Source organism: Oryzias latipes, chromosome 15 (genome assembly GCF_002234675.1).
Source record: "Oryzias latipes chromosome 15, ASM223467v1".
Lineage (NCBI taxonomy): Eukaryota > Metazoa > Chordata > Actinopteri > Beloniformes > Adrianichthyidae > Oryzias > Oryzias latipes.
In genome coordinates this window covers 26,974,868-26,991,669 of record NC_019873.2, presented here as the reverse complement: position 1 = coordinate 26,991,669, position 16,802 = coordinate 26,974,868, and the positions used below count along the sequence as shown (strand labels likewise).

Below are 16,802 nucleotides of genomic sequence, written 5' to 3'. Positions count from 1 at the left end.
AAAATTCAGATTTCCCCTTAAGTTTTAAAGAAAAACTTTGTTGACAATTCAATATTCAGAAGAAATGTGAGCACATTTAAGGGTAATATACATAGACCCTTCTATAAGACCTTGTAAAAACGTTTTCCTTACACAAACCAAAGAAAAACAGGTTTATAACTGTCATACAAAGAAATACTCAAAATAATATGAACCAATAAAGAAAAAGAAAAATTAAGTAAATAGGAGTATTCTAGTTCAGTTTTTATTTTTTGTAGAGCCACAATATGCTTTCAAGTCTGCTTCTTTAAAAACTCGCCTCTTTCTCTTATGAATATATTTGCCAAAATTATGATATTTAAAACATATTTTTCACTGGAATGAAAGACTAAATAATTGAAAATAAATAAAATTTTATGTTAAGTTAGTGTAACGTTTTTATTTTTTCCTCAAACATGCTATGTTTGTAAATTGCTCCAAAATACAGAAACAGGACAATGTTCAAACTTTTCCCTCAAACTATTGTTACAAGATGCAACGTCAGTCTCTAAGCCTGTGTTTTTGTCATAAGTACCTAATAACACACAAAGTTTGGGAAGTTTAAAAAAAAAAGTGTTATCCTCATCACTTCTTTTGGATCTGCACATTCAAAGACTTTATGGAAAGCAGATATCATCTTCATAAGGACTTTTATTTGATATGAAAACATTTTAATGTGTCATTTTGAAAGCAATTAATTTGTTACTCACAATGGCAACATTTGCAAAGGTAAAATAGTAAAATAAAGGTAAAATAGTGATCAGAGACGTGCTTCTGTACACTTTCAGAAGTATTTTGTTTTTTATATTAACCGTATAAGTGACTCAACTCACAAAAATGCATTAGCATAAGTTATTAATGTAATTATGTGTAATACCTCCTGGCTTTGTTCCATCGTGTTAATACACTTTCTATAATAATAATTAAAATAAAAAAAGCCTGTTCTTTTGTCAAGTGAGTTTTTTAAATAAAGTTTTCCAGTGGGCGGAAAAAAACTCGTTTCCGTCGTACTGTAAACAGTTTGATATTTCTGCCGCATTAATCTGCGTTTCTCCAGACTTTATCATGGAGCTGACGGAAGACCAGCTTGAGGTCGCTGAGAATGAAGTGAGACGGTTCTTACCTCGATCTTTAAAGGTGTGTTCCTGCAGAATATTCTGCTCACAGCCAGATCGCTCCGGCGTCGACACGTTTACGTCTTTTTTCACAGGTTTACGGCTTCATAGTTCTCAGAAATCGAGTGCAATCAGAGCCTGTCACGGTTTTGGTGGACAAATGGCCAAAGTTCCGCGTTATTGTCTGCAAACCAAGTTACGAAAAGGTAACTTTTAAAAAGTATTCTAACAAACACCAAGTCAACATAATGGATTTGAAAGCGCTTTGAGCTGCTCAAAGTTTAAGTGTCTTTTTTTAATAAAGTTTGATTCAAATATTTAAATGCTCTTTATTGCTGTTCTGCACAGGAGAGCGATGTATTTAAAGATATTTTGATCTTTGCAAGCGATGCGACCATTCTTGAAGAAACAATAAGGATCCCCAGTGTTATTGAATGGAGCAGGTACCTTTGTATTGGTAATGCTTTGATTTTATTATATTATTAAAAAAATTAAAATATTGTATCACCTAAGAAGCAGGTGTACCATAAAGCATTTTTTTATTCAGCATGTTTTTCTCTTTCATTGAGTTCAAAGTCCTACATACCATAATGTTTGTACGTCAGCAGACTTTACCTCATATGGTTATGAGATCAAAGATCTACTCTGTCATTAAATCGAAAAATACAAAAATGATCCAAACTTGAGACGTATTTAAACAAAAACAAGCGTGTCAAATACGACGTTGGTGCGTTTTGTGCCGTGTCTGTTGCAGGCAGCAGCCGGTCTCAAATGGAAATTATCCGAGCGGTTGCTTTTGAGAAGAATGTGCCCGGCAACAAACTTTCAGAGTGTCACATGATGATCCTGGAGGATGAATCCAGGCTTCCCTCTACAGACTGGTACAGCACACAATCAGAAAACATGGTTTTATTCAATAAAAAACTAGCATTAAAGATTTTCTCCTTTCTTTCTACATTGCGCTCTTCTTTTCCACAGCTCAGGGTTCTCCTCGGGGTTCTCCCTGAGCTCCCTCAGCGAGTCCCACCTTGACTTGGTAAATCAGACCTGGAAGTTCGGAAAGCATCCGGGGACCCTGGGAATGATCCGTGACATGATTGCCCATTTCCCTTCGCGCTGCGTGCTGGATCCCGAGGGGAGGCCGGTGTCCTGGATCCTGACGTATGCGTGTTGTGCCATGGGGATGCTGTATACGCTGCCGGAGCACAGAGGGAGGGGCTACGCCAAAGCCCTGATCGGCAGCATGGCCAAGACCCTGAAGGCTCAGGGCTACCCCGTGTTCTGCTTTGTGGAGGAGGAGAACGCTGTCTCCTACCAGCTCTTTACAAGCATGGGATTCACTGAAGATCCGTCCCACAGACAAGTCTGGTTTGGATTCAATAACTTCTGACAATTAACTTAAAATGTTGGTGTAGTAGAATAATTAAAATAAGTCATTTTCCACTGCCCAATAATCAAATTCCTGTTTTTGCAGAGCAGTGAGTTTGTTCACTTCTTCTCTGCAGAAGCTGTTGATCCCTGATTGGCCCTACAAAAAATAAAAAGGAGAACTTTGTCAAATGAGTGCATGAAAAATAAGAGCTGCACTTTAATGTACAGTGAACCAATTCTGGTTGAGCTCTACTATGTATTACGACGAGCAGCAAATTGAGTGAATTCAGGTTTCTTTTCAACTTAACACATAGATTCAATTAAAGTCGCGAGCGGCGTTGTACGGTCCAAAGGCTGTACCCGCCCTCGCTTCCCGCCTCTACGCGCCACCGCCGCCCTCCTTTGAACAAGGCTAGTCAAAGCTCTATGTGACAAGAGGATGTGAAGAAAAGAAAAAAGGAAAAAGGGCGGCTTTTCTGTTGGTTTTATCTCCATAGCAACCATTCTATTGTTTGGTCGCCTGGGGATACCGAACAGATCCACGCAAGTTTCAGCAGAATCCGCAAAAGTAAACGTTTGGATTTCCGTAGCAACGGAAGTTTTTAGCTAACCACGCCCACATTTCTTGTACGTTCAAATCCATTGTTATCTCAATTTGTTCAGTTCCAGCCATGTATGAAATTTTCCACATTATTCCGTTAAAAAAATGCGCGAGTGATAACAGAGCTCCACTTTTGCGAGCTCGCAGACAGAGTTCCTATATCTATGATTCTTTGATCTATTTGTAAATTAATACATTAAAATCTATTTTGACTTTTGTTTAAATGTAAAGACAGGTTATTTAAAATAACAACTCCTTAACAGTTTGAATTACAAACACAGTTTAGGGAAAGAAAAAGTTACGACCCGTCACTTTTGGGTTATTTCTGCTTTTATTCCGTTATTAAAAGAACATAATAAAATAAACATGGTTTGTCATAAAAAGATACAAACGTCTTCCACTAGAAAAGAAAAGTTTTTCACAGTCGAGGACTTTAACATCTTAAAGACCCAAACCTGATCATCTCTTTTCAGAGCGTTCCCAGTGGTCTTTTAATCGCGATTGTGCCACTTTTACCTAAAAACTAAAAACCTGTGTCGTTTTCTAGGACATAGTTTCTGCAGCAACAGCAGGAGTTCATCAGAAAATCCCCTCCGAGTTGTGGGCGGGACCGGTGGCGAAGAGCAACTCTAGCCCCCTTTCTCGTACTCTGTACTGAGAGCCTTATGTTTACGCGCTCTCCCACTAGCTTACAGCCCCTCACACCCCCAACCTAACATTACCTATCCAGACGAACAGTTTAGATACAGATCCCCGCTCAGACGAGGAAAACAAAGACGTTCGTGGATCTAGTCGTTTACAAGCGGATGCATCGGAATGGAGCAGAGCAGGAAGCTTTGGGGCCAACAAGAATATTTCCTACGTCACAAATGAGCTCTTTATTATTTTTTACTCAGAAATTCAAATGTGTCTTAATTTTACTAATATATATCTTTCATTATCAACAAAAAAAAAATACCATAAGAAAATGCTAACATGTGATTCCTGAAGAAGAATCATTTGATTGTGATTAAATGTACTGCTTTAAATGTTTTATTTTTTGCAGCACCTCTGCAGATGGAAAGACTGATTTTTTTCTTTATAAATAAAGCCAAATGTGTAGATTTTTTACACACAAAAATCTATGAAATAAAGAACTTGATTGCATTAAAAATGAAACGCCATCTTTACCTTTGTTCTGTGAACTCCTCAAGGCGCAGCAGCCATGTTTTCCAGTACTCTGACATCAGCTCCGAGTCCAGCCGGTGGGCGTGAGCAGGCGAGCCGTCCTTGTAGGCCACAACAATGAGACCATTTTCCACCTACAGGGAGAAATGACCCGAGTGTCACGTGTTAGCATGTGGCAGCTCTGCAGAAACACAACAACAGCTCCTCTGCTCCACCTTTGCACTGTTGAGTCTGCTTAACAGGGGACTTTCCATGTTCAGGATGAATACAGTTGTGTCTATGTTAACACAATCACCTGGTATTCGTAGTTTTCATCTGCATTCAAAGCTCCTGCATAGGCTGCCACTTGAACAGGGTTGTCGTAGGTGTTGCTCAGGAATGGTTTGGGCTTTTCCGACGTTTTCCAGTCGATGACACACAGGACACCTCTGCAGACGGGTAATAGGATATGACATTATAGTAAAGTATGTATGGTCCATAAAATACTTAGAGTGGGTCAGATTATCAGGTATGACCCACCGTTTGGCTAGCATCCATCCTGAAAACAGAGCTCAGAGCATTTTTATCGGTCTGCAAATCTGAGAATTACTGTTGCAAATGGAGTTCCTCAGGGTTCAGTCCTTGGAGAACTTATTTTCTAACCTATACATGCATCCTCTGGGTCAGATCATGCACACTTCATGCTTTATAGCGTCGCAGGTACACGGATGACATCAAGTAGCTCTGTCACCAACAACCATAAGTTTCTCTTTACTCCTGAATAGTCACATTTGCCTCAATTAAAATAAATTCTTTACAATAATAAACAGTAGAGAACCTGTGTGATCAGATTTGGCTCATTTTTTTATTTAAATATCTTATTGCTGCTAAAGGAGGAGAGCAGCGTGAACGCATGGAGGAGGATAACGGTGGAGAATTAGGAGAAAATTCAAGTTCCTGAAGAAAACTGTACGTTTAATGGCACCCGTATGATTAATATGTAATGAGGAATTAGCAAACAACAAAGACTTCAACGCGGCGAGACATCCCAGAATAAACACGCAGCTTTTGCCCCAAAAAACATCCTGCTCCAGATGAGAAAAAAAACTTGACAAAAATCTATTGGAGAAGCGGATTAACTGCTAGTTATTTACAAAATATATGCTAGTTTTGTTGCCTCTGGGGAAATAGTTCTCATCGAGGATACAAAAAAAATTACACACACAGTTTAGGGAACACAGCAATACAAAGAGGATACAAAAAAAAAAGGAACATCTCTTCAAGAAGGAGTGAAATGATGCCGTTCCCCTTGAAACACCGGGTTTTCCAAAGGGTGTTCCTGATTTCTGTGGGAAACTGATCCAAATGACTCTAAGTGGTCAAGGTGGCAGACCCCTGGTCTAGTGAAATAAAAAAAATCTGCCTAGTAAGAAACCTCAGACTTAGACTTGAGTTTCAGGATGCACACGAGGACTATAACTAAATTAGTTGTGTGTCCAGACGAGGTTTAAAAAACCTGCTTCATACCTTCATTTCCCGTAGGCTGAACTACTGTAACGGTATTATGATCGTTCACAAAATACTCGTCTATCAGGTCCAGATCTATCAACCACAACCAAAGGAACTGGTTTGTTCTCAAGTCTGCAAACTGGAGACCAGTTAATAACAGTATTTATTGTTTTAATCAAAGTACTGTTCTAGTTATAAACATCACAAAATGTGGGGCCTAAATAAGTCTGTTTTGTGGTCAACAAACCATTTCGGGATCCGTCAGCTGGTAGAAATCCGGGTCAGAACCAAAACAATAGCTCAAAAATTGCTCAAACTTTTTCCAAAATTCAACCTCTAAACTTTTCTCCTTCTTGGTATTTTTTTGTAAGGATCAGGTGTCTTACCTGTAGCGAGCGACACAGTCTACAACGCCCAGGTAGTTCAGAGGGCCGTGCTGCACCGTGCTTTCGATGGCTCTCACCGCCCTGACGTCCTCCAGAATGTGGGAGATGCTCTGAAGGTATCCCTGAACATCAGGTGGATGCTCTGGTGTCCCTGACGTCCCTGGTGTCCACGCCACCCCTGACATCAGAATCTCCTCCAGAGCAGAGTGGAAAAGCTTCCCCTGCTTGAATATACCTGTTTGAAAACAAAAGAACGATGAGGATGAAGCTGAAGAGGCGTCACAATAAAAGTGAACATCCTGATCTTACTTTGACTGTATTGTTTGAAGCCTTCCTCTCCCAGCTCAGCCACCATCCTCCTCTTCCATCGGTCCAGGTAGAAGAGCTGCTCAGTAGACAGAGTCTGTTGGAGAATCCGCGTCACACTCGGTGCAAAAGATTTGCCTCGATTCAGCTGAATGTGGACCGGTGGTCCTGATTCATCTGTGGTCAGGGCCCCTTCTGGGTTCAGGAAAGGATGGAGGATTTTGGGTTCCCTCATCTCTGGTCTGGAGAGCTTCTGAGCTTTGACAACAGGTCCATAAATGTGCTCGTCCTCCACCTGAAGGCTCTCTGGAGTCTGAGAGCTGACCCTAGACGACATGACAGCCTTCACGAGAGAGGAGTAACGTTCACTGTCCACTGCGCTGTAAGGACTGTTCTTTTTGGGATATGTCAGGCAATGACAGGCAGAAAAGTAGCTCACTGAGAGGGCGGTGCTTTGACAGACTATCATGCTTCCAGAGACAAAAACACGGCTAAGAGTCAACATTCTCGCAACTGTGGGTAAAAATAAGCTCTGTGGACTATATTATATACACAACCATAATATGAAGCTGAAGAAGTTTCGAGGTAGTTCGTGGTAAAATACGAGTTTAGCTTTCGGTTCTTTACATACTTGCCCCAACATGTTCCAGAGAAACTCGTCAGAAAAGCGCTTTTTTTTCTAAACGACTCGATTTCATTGTTTCACTTCGTGCGTCTTGGGAGTTGTAGTCATTTTTATGGAAAATTCTTTTCATCAGTTGAAAAGTAAACTACATTACCCACAAGAGGCAGTAACGTCTTTCAAATAGAGCTGTGTTTCCATTAGCTAATTGTTTTATATAGCTAGGACGTCTTTTTTGTGTATAAATATTTTTCTTTTTCTTTTGCTAAAGCAGTTTCGCTGCTACAAGCAGTTAAAATACTGTCTGAAAAAAAATCTCGTAAAAAGAGTAGTATGACGTAAAAAGATTGATTTGCCGTCGAACCAATTGCAGCCCTTTTCTCTCTCAGTTTCAGCCAATCAGATTCCTCCATGGTGGAGTTTAACGTTTCGTCATCAGGATGGAGGCGGACAACTATTTGACAGTTTGTTAGATAGCTAACCAGCCCCGAAGTGAAGGGTTTCTGTGGATAGATTGGATTTATAGCCGTGCAAGTTTGGTCATCACATTGACTCTAATCGCACAATGTCATCGTTTGACGAAAACAACAAAGAAAGGGTGAGACTTTTGATTTTCAAACTGTTCCTGAAGTCATTAGCTAGCATTTGGAGAGCTAACACTATCGGTTGCGTTCAAGTTTATTATGGGTGTTTCTAGCTCTGCTAGCGTTTCGCTACAGGCGACAAAATTACTGCAATGACGGTCTCAAACGTGACTATATTGAACTTAATGGAACGCAAACAGCCTTCTTTTTATACTGAAAGCTATTTTAGGTATGAAAGCACAACTTTACAGCTATTTATTTGACAAAGTTAAAGTCACACGGTGAGTTTTACGACTATCTTTAAATATTTGTGCTTTTAGTTGTGCAGAAAAAATGCCCAAACATTTCTCTTTATCAAAAGTATATTCACAGTTTCAGACCTCACCTTCCTCTTCTTACGCAGCTTTTGTTTGTACAGATTGCTCTTTCTAAAGGTTTATGTCAATAACAGATTCAGTGGAGTTACCTATCCTAGTCTGCCTATTATTATTATTATTTACAGTAAACTCTAGGCTTTTAGGCATTCAACAACCGCCTTTTTGAATACCTGGACTGCCTTCAAAGTAGTTTATAGTTACAAAATCATGTTTTATTTCCAATTCATAGGAATTGAGCATGTTGTAAAAAACAGTTTGATATGTTAGAATGGAAGTGTCCGGCCTGGGTGTGGACCTTGTTGTAAGCGCAAGCAGGACCCAGCATGTGCCTTCAGGCCCTTTTGCCCAGACCAGCCCCCCATGTTTCCTTCATTCAGGAAGGATCTGCTGTCTTATCGGGTCTGAAAGAAATGTTTGAAGCAGCTGCATAGACGGAGAGAGGTTTCATTTAAATGCATGGTAACTTTTTTGTAAATAAAAAGTTTGCACAGCAGCTGCCAAAAGAGCCTTTCTTTTAGAGAACTAACCGTTGAAGACAGAGGATTTATGGACTTTATTAAGACTCCATATTATATTTAGGTTTGCTTCGATGATGGAGTTCCACTGATGCTCCCTGAAAATGCTTCTATATGTTTTATTAATACACTTGCATATTTGGAAATGACACATTTGCCTTTATATTCTTACTTTGTTGAACTGTAAAGTTCATCTTTAGCCTCCGCACTCACGCGACATCAATGTGTTATCGTCTTTCTGCGTAGCTGCGCTCTGTGTCTGTGGACTTAAACAATGATGCATCTCTTCTCATCGACATCCCCGACGCGCTCTGTGAACGGGACAAAGTCAAGTTCACGGTCCACACAAAGGTAAAGAAGAGAAGTGGATTTTTGCATCATTCTACGGGGCTGCAGCTGCTCAAATGTTAAAACTCAGTGCTTCTCTTTTGTCAGACCACACTAAGCTCATTCCAGAAGCCAGATTTCTCTGTTCCCAGGCAGCATGAAGACTTTATCTGGTTGCACGACACTTTGGTTGAAACTGAAGACTATGCTGGTCTAATAGTGAGTCACACCTGATAAGAAATGAGTGCTTCTATCTTTTTTAGTTTGTTTTTTATTCATTAAAATTGTACTTTTTTTTTTTTTTAACGGACAGCTGTTTCCCTTTTGGAGAAAAGTATACTTTCTATGTGTTACTTGCAGATACCTCCAGCCCCCCCAAAGCCTGACTTTGAGAGCCCCAGGGAGAAGATGCACAAACTTGGGGAGGGGGAAGCCACCATGACAAAAGAGGAGTACACTAAAATGAAGCAGGAGCTGGAGGCGTGAGTTTGCTTTTTCGAATCAAAATGTTTTGTGGCCTCATTTCGTGCCACATTCACTTCTTTTGTGTCGTCTTCTTCCTCTTTGCAGCGAATACCTGGCTGTCTTCAAGAAAACCGTCCAAGTGCACGAAGTCTTCCTGCAAAGATTGTCCTCTCATCCCGTTCTAAGCAAAGACAGAAACTTTCAGATTTTTCTGGAGTATGACCAGGATGTAAGTTCTCAATGCTGACTTGTTTTTCTGGGTTGCCAGTTTGGAGGAGAGGAAGTGGAGCTCGCCGGACAGCAGTGACACATGGCAAACTTCCTGCTGGGATCAGCAGTTACTCTTATCAGTGCAGTCTCTGTCAGTGAGAGACGGTGCAGTTTGCGGACGGGACTAAATCACTTTATAACATTTATTTAAGTTTGTTCAGAAAAACACAGACGCACATTACTCCTATTTTTTTTTGCAACTATTTACATTCTTCTGAATTCAACTCCAATCTCTTTTAAATCCCTGATTTTAGCTGAGTGTCAGGAGAAAGAATGCCAAGGAAATGTTCGGAGGGTTCTTTAAAAACATGGTGAAGTCTGCAGACGAGGTCCTCATCGCCGGCGTGAAGGTAGGGCTCCGGCGTGCTCCGATTCCAGCGCGGCAGATGAGGCTGCAGCCACTTCCTCAATGACCCGCCGCGTGCTTTTGTTTCCCCAAAAAGGAAGTGGACGACTTTTTTGAGCAGGAGAAGACGTTTTTGCTCGACTACTTCAGCAAGATCAAAGAAGCCACTGCCAAAGCGGAGAAAATGACACGCTCACACAAAAGTATTGTGAAAGTTTCACCGTACAACCTGAATAAAAATACACATTCAGTGAATACAAATGATGTTGTGTTTTTGCAGATATTGCAGATGATTACATTCGTCTTTCTGCCACTTTAAACAGTCTGTCTGCTGAAGAGAGCACAGCAAACACCAAGTAAGTGTTGAATGTTTAATTATATCAAAGGTTAAACTAATCTTTCTTAAAATGCAACTCTAGAGCTCCATGTTGTATTCTTTTAACCCTTTCAGGACCTTGGACCACATCTCGGATCTGTTTGAGAAGCTCAGAGTAGGTAGAACTACTACTTTATTAAATTCTGCTTGAAGTTGTTCCAAAACTTTTTGTGTGTGTGTTTGAAGAAAGTGGAAGGAAGAGTTGCATCTGATGAGGAGCTGAAACTCACAGAGCTGCTGAGATATTACATGAGGGACATCCAAGCTGCAAAGGTGAGAGATGCTTTTCGCACATTATATGTTTGTTTTGACTCAGATTTCTTTATTGCATCCAAGATGCAAGATACAACATTAACATTACATTGAAACTGTGTGTAAACATCACAAGCTATAGAAGGACATAGGCAGGCCAAAACTGGTCATGCAATTTAAATTTAACAATATATGCTGCTGTGCAAAGAGATTTTGTGCAAAACTGCATGTGGAAGGCAAAAACAGAGGTAGACATCGGTGGATGAACATGTGTATCACTCTATTTTCTTGTCTTTGCTGTTTTTCCAACCCAGTTTGTTCTTTTTTTATCCGTTTCTAAAGTTATAAAAACGGAGTAGGACAGAAGAATGATGTACCTGTTGTGGTGACAGCTTCCCTTCAGACTGGACGGTTAAAGATGTGATGCTAAAGGCTGAATGGATACGAATGTTGGATTGCTGTGACTTTTTATTTATGAATTTAAGGTGTTTATTAACTGAAGATCGTATGTGGTGATTTTGTTTACCCTTAGTCCGTTTGCCGATCGCTTTGGTTGTTTACAATGACACACAGTAGGATTGACACTAAAATCATTTAATGTAAAGGTCTCAAAAAGGTTTTTAAAATTGGTTTGAAAACAAACATGACAAGAGTTATGACACATAATTGTGATTGGAAGAAGTCAGGTTTACTGGAGGTTTAAATATAGTTTTCACTTTGTTTGTTATAAAACCAAAACAGTTTATTTTTTAAAAAGACATTTACACTTTTTGTGTACAGTTTTAGTCATATCGTGGAAATATTGTTATAATCTGAAAAAAGAAGCTGTGTTTGTACTGAAACGATGGTAAGCCAACACTGCCACAGAGAAATGCTCACAAGGCCCCAGACGACTGACGATTCATTGAATTGTGGGACTTTCTGTGAGTGAAACCATCTTCAAATCCTGTGATAGAGTGGACAAAGCATAGGTCATGTGACCAGTTTGACCAATCCGTGTTCTAGAACGATTTTTCCCTCAAATAGAAGCTTTTTTGCATCCATCTGTTTGCAAAATTTTCCTAAAATACAAAGACGGCTCATTAGTTGATGAGATTTTTGTTGTTTTCTGGCATCAATTTTCTTTTTTGTTAGTTTTTCTGGTGAAAATGGCAAACTTTTTGTTGGGAGTATTTTTTTTTTTGATAAGCTTTATTATTCTGTCATTTGACGCTGTTTTGAATCACCTCACCTCATCAGCTGGTTTTGGAACTGAAATTGATTGGTTGTTTAATCAAATCGACCATTTAAACCTTGTGCTATCTTAGATGACCCCACCCTTACATTGACGTGTTCTCCCTACCATGACAAAGGTGGATAAAGGTGGAAAGATTTCATGTAATCCATGGACACCAGTGAAGATCACAAATCATTGAAGAAAAAAGGTTCAGAGCACTGTCTAGTGGGTCTAGATGACCCAACTCCCAATGTTAAAGCGCCTAGGATAGCACAAAGGTTAAAAGAATCCAGTTGCAGTTTTGTTATAGTATTCATTTTTTTAAGTGGAATTAGGGTTGGGCGATGTCCCTTAAATTGGCCGTTGACGATGTTTGCTGTCAACCATCGGGATGGACGATGATATCGTCGGGGGGGTTGGGGGGGTATTTTTACATTTTTCGTTCTTGTATAACTGCTATTCGTTTTTTTGCTTTTTTCATTATATTTCCCAATCCGCGATGATCCAGTATAAACTGAGGGAAGTGACTTTAACAAAAAAAGTAACAAACAAAATAGAAGAGAAGTAGTCCGCTCCCGCACTTCCGGGGGAGTGCGGACTTACAGCTTTGTGTTTGATGGGAAGGGGGGGGGGGGGGGGGCATGAGCGGTATGTGTGGGAGATTTAAGACTGCGATCCGTCCCGCAGCTCTAGGGGTACAATCAACCGAACTCAGAACCGGGTCTAAAAGTGTGTGTCTGAGCAGAGCTCGGATCGTCAGCACACACAGCGGTTTGAGCTTCAAAGCAGAAATGTCGCTCAGTCCTTAGAAAAAACATTCAAACAATCACGCGGATTTGTGTTTCCAGTCGTGTCCCGACTAAATAAAGGCTGATGTTATTCTTACATGTTTACGTGCAGCCAGCGAGCAGCACCACCCAAAGCTAATGTTGTTAGCCCGTGTTAGCATACTGCTAATCCTGGCTTCGTTCAGAAAAAGCACTGACCACACGGATTAAAATTCAAATGATGAGCGAACAGGTGTTTCATAATAACCGTAACATTATTAAAAGCACGTTTAGAAGATCATCTCGTATTTTACCGAGCTGACATGTCAATGTATATAGCCGCTCGGCGCTGTTTAACAATGTTTTGTATTGAATTGTTACATACAATAAAGTTTGAAGAAAAAAGGCCGCTCGGCGGAGTTTATATCCTTCCGTTTTTCAAACCCTACTGCGCATGTGCGAATGATTTATTCCGACGGAAAGTGTGACCTTAGTGAACGTTTTTATATTCTGAAAACATTTTTCTGGGCCCATGTACACGGTTGGATTCTAATCCGACCATTGATCCCATCAAGATATTTTGTACATGTAACTGCGGCTTATGGTGTCGACGCGCAACGTGGCGGGGGCGTGGCATCACGATGGTGGTCTCTCCATCGGGATGTCAGTCACCCATCACGATGGACGATGATATCGTCCATCGGCACAACCCTAAGTGGAATTGCATTCCTGTCTTCTGTCAGGACCTTCTGTACCGGAGAGCCCGAGCTTTGGCCGACTACGAGAACTCCAACAAGGCTCTGGACAAAGCTCGGCTCAAAGGCAAGGACGTTTCTCAGGCAGAGGAGCACCAGAAGCGCTGCCTGCAGAAATTTGACACTCTCTCCGAGTCGGGAAAGAAAGGTCAGTTTTATTAGAAACTAACTCTAAGCTCGCCTTTTTTTTTTGTGGTTAACTGCACAATGTTTTTCCCACAGAACTGACTAACTTCAAGGCCAGGCGTGTTGTGGCCTTCAGGAAGAACCTGGTAGAAATGGCTGAGCTTGAAGTAAAACACGCCAAGGTGAGAAACAAAGATTCCTTTTTGTGATCTAGCATGGGTTAGCATAAAGGCCACAAGCTTTAAATGAGTAATGTCTGGAATTTAAGAGGTTTTTTTAGTACGTTTATTTCTTCTAGTGGAGTAAAACAAACCAGATTGTTAGGATAGTTCTGGGAAAATGTAATTGGCTAAACAAAAAGATTCTTTTGTGCTGGAGTGGAGCTGAAGCTTTAGTCGTGTTTATTGGTGAAGATTCTATAGATTAATTTGTTTAATTTTTTTAATGAGCACAGTTACCCAAAGTGAAAGGATGAGGCCCGTAGACTGAAGCCCAGTGAAAGTGAGTTGGATCAGGACTCCATGCAAACCTGCGTTGTCTCCACAGAACAACATGACTCTATTGCAAGGATGCATCGAGCTGCTCAGCGGTAACTGACGGCCGCGTCGGCGTTCATGTCCCCCCTTCACCGAGCGGCTGGTCGTCCTCAGCGCCGTTCACGGACTCGGTTTGAAGGCCCGTCTCTCTCCACACCCGGGTCCGATGCCACTTTCTAAGCAGAACGTCTGTATGTTTACAGTCCTCCGCCTCTGCTTCACCCGTGGAGCACCGTCTGACCGAGACGGTCAGAATTCATATCTGTGTTTTCACGACACTTCATTGTATTTCCTGCCTTTTGATGATGTTTTTGTCCTTAAAAAGAGCAGCTGGACACACTTTTTCCCCTTCATTTATGTCTTTTGGTGTAAACATTTTTCCACTTAAGCAGCACCAGTTCCTGGGAGGTTTTTCCTGGACTCTCAGGCCTCTTGACAGTAGTGTACAAACACACCCAGAAAGTTTTGATTTTTCTTTTTTACAAAAACAAATTTGTTGTGATTGAAGAAAGCAGGAATTGGACTGTCGGATCCGTCGCCTTACTTTCACGTCTTTGTGATGGAGGAACTGAGTCAAATCCAGGCTAAAAATCCTCATGAAGCAACAGTCTGCATGTGGACTAAAGGTCCATATTTGCACCACGTGTTGAATGTCCTCAGCATCTCATCCATCCCATCCAGCTCAGTCCTTTAAGTGCTTTCCTTTCCAGCTCCTGTTTCATTTTCGGTATCGTTCATTAAGCTTAATATATTTCAACTAAGATTCAAAGTAAAAAAAAAAAAAAAAAGATGCACTAATGATATTGTAAGAAAATACGTTTTACAATCAAACAAAGCTCAGTGGGTTGTTGAAATGCATTATAGTTTTGTATGAAATTGAATGTATTTCTAAAAGATTCCAACTATGCGACTTTCTTTTCAAAGTACTTTTCTAGTGAAACATTTGTAAATTTGTGATAAAACAATTATACTTTCCCAAATCCCACTCTTGATGTTCAGTTTTTGTCTGGTTCTGAACAGAATCTGTGCAGATTACAGCCGATTGTTTAAAAAGAAATGCTTCTCAATGTTTTGATGGTAAACAATCCGGGTTTTTTTTTTTTTGAGTTTGCTGAATTTTAGCCACCAGGTGGCAGTGTTCCCCCATCCTCTGTCTGAATTGAAGCACAGCTGTAAACCAGCTTGTGTTAAATCCATTGACTGCTGGATCCTGGAAGGGGACAGAGTGGTGGATTGGGTAAGCCTTGAGGAAATGCCAAAGACCTCACGGGAATAAGCCGCACCGAACTGCGTGAGCAGCTCTGAGGGCCCGCAGCTGCTGAGGTAACCTTCAGGAAGAGACTTCAGCCCACGTTACCCTCTGCTAGCCTGCCGCACTCCTTCCAAATCCTTATCCTCCCTGTTTGAAAAAACAAAGCAAAACATGCAGTAGAGTAACTGAAAAAAAAGTGTCACGCAAAGTTTTACCAATCCCGTGCTCACAGGTGGACTATGCATGAAAGGTTTGTCAATAACGATGACCCCTGTTGTGCAGTCAGGGTGACCTCCAGGGGTTGGCTGTGTTCACTGATTGGATAAAAGAGCAGACCGCAGCCAATGAGCGCCTTGCAACATACCTCTGCAAACAGATTCGTTTACCATCTGTAATCAGAGCAAACAGTTTTAGACACACAGGCTTAAAGATATGAATCCAAAGAGCAAAGCCTGCAGTTGTAACTTTGGTAAAAGTCGAATAATCTGTTTTGTTTTTTTTTCGTTTCTAAAAATGAGCAGATTAGTTCTCTTTGGCTGCAAAAACTGAAAGAATTGGAGATTCTTTTAACTCGTTTTATGAACTGAAAAAACTTGGTAAACCTGTGATGAACTCAGTGACAGTAAATTGATTAAACGAAGGTTTTTGTAGTAATTAGCGAGACAGAAACCTCATTCGGGCCTCAACAATCAGGAATGAGGCCTTAAGAAAACACAGACGAGCGGGAACAGCAGCCTGTGTCATTTATCCATTCATCTATTGTCATTCAGGGTTGAACAATTAGATCTGTCCTCGCTGTGGAAGAATTCAATTATGGAAGAGCTTTTAACATAATCTGAGTGTGAAAGCACCTGCCTTATGTCTCACTGCTCAACACCGCAACAGAAAGGTCATGACTAAAGCAGGCCTTGAAACAGGACATGCGGGAATGACTCATAAAATCTCTCCTTAAATAGAAGCTCTGTTAAAAAAAACACGCAAAATAATAACCATGCTAATGTGTGACGTATCCAACTATGTTGCCTTGGTGCAAAGGAGTAGGCTCAAGGTGCTTTATCAAATTCATGCTGGGAAATTTGCAGTTTGAGTCTTTTTTTAAAAGCTCTGAGCGCTCTGACACGTTCTCCTAAATTCCTCACACTAATACACACGTCAGCAGTAAGAACCTAATGAGTAAAGTTCACCGTTGTCACACTTTAAATTCCATAAAAACCCCACCGATTAAACAGCACTGAACTAAGACAGAGGTTTTTAACTTCAAAAAGTTTCTCCTTTTTTTTGCAGTTTTCTTTCTAAAATGAGTTTGAATCCACACACAAAAAGTGTCCTTCCCAGACGTTGCAGTAAAAAATACTTTTAACAACTTTGCAGGATCAATCAAGAGTGTTCTAACTGCATTTGGCAGCTGGTGACTGAAAAAAAGAAAGTAAAAAATGCTGGAAAGCCATCATGGCATGTATGCAAATTAAAGGTAGCGTGACTGACTGAGAGGTTATGTAAATCAGATTAAAAATTGATATTCACCACCGAATTTGCATGTTTTCTATGAAGCAAACAAAAGAAA

General features: G+C 40.6%; 3 protein-coding genes across 4 annotated transcripts; 2 read left to right on the top strand and 1 right to left on the bottom strand.

The window, feature by feature from the left end:
- Window positions 1-1,006: 1,006 nt before the first annotated feature.
- LOC101165666 (glycine N-acyltransferase) lies at window positions 1,007-4,263 on the top strand. Its single transcript, XM_011484688.3, has 5 exons — window positions 1,007-1,155; window positions 1,229-1,339; window positions 1,482-1,590; window positions 1,888-2,014; window positions 2,112-4,263. The coding sequence occupies exons 1-5, from the start codon at window positions 1,084-1,086 to the stop codon at window positions 2,521-2,523; spliced, it is 831 nt and encodes a 276-aa protein (XP_011482990.1). The 5' UTR covers window positions 1,007-1,083; the 3' UTR covers window positions 2,524-4,263.
- mgme1 (mitochondrial genome maintenance exonuclease 1) lies at window positions 2,027-7,423 on the bottom strand. Of its 2 annotated transcripts, XM_023963248.1 has the most exons (6): window positions 6,892-7,183; window positions 6,456-6,795; window positions 6,147-6,381; window positions 4,568-4,700; window positions 4,276-4,406; window positions 2,027-2,661 (listed from the first exon to the last, which is right to left on the bottom strand). In XM_023963248.1, the coding sequence occupies exons 1-6, from the start codon at window positions 6,955-6,957 to the stop codon at window positions 2,622-2,624; spliced, it is 945 nt and encodes a 314-aa protein (XP_023819016.1). In that variant the 5' UTR covers window positions 6,958-7,183; the 3' UTR covers window positions 2,027-2,621. The 2 variants fall into 2 exon arrangements, with proteins under 2 accessions (XP_023819016.1, XP_004077512.1); XM_004077464.3 differs by having other exon boundaries at window positions 6,456-7,423.
- An 88-nt stretch (window positions 7,424-7,511) lies between these two features.
- Window positions 7,512-14,971, top strand: snx5 (sorting nexin 5). Its single transcript, XM_004077463.4, has 13 exons — window positions 7,512-7,672; window positions 8,797-8,901; window positions 8,986-9,096; window positions 9,238-9,359; window positions 9,448-9,571; window positions 9,867-9,962; window positions 10,056-10,161; window positions 10,239-10,314; window positions 10,410-10,449; window positions 10,521-10,607; window positions 13,313-13,472; window positions 13,547-13,632; window positions 13,997-14,971. The coding sequence occupies exons 1-13, from the start codon at window positions 7,640-7,642 to the stop codon at window positions 14,045-14,047; spliced, it is 1,197 nt and encodes a 398-aa protein (XP_004077511.1). The 5' UTR covers window positions 7,512-7,639; the 3' UTR covers window positions 14,048-14,971.
- Window positions 14,972-16,802: the final 1,831 nt, after the last annotated feature.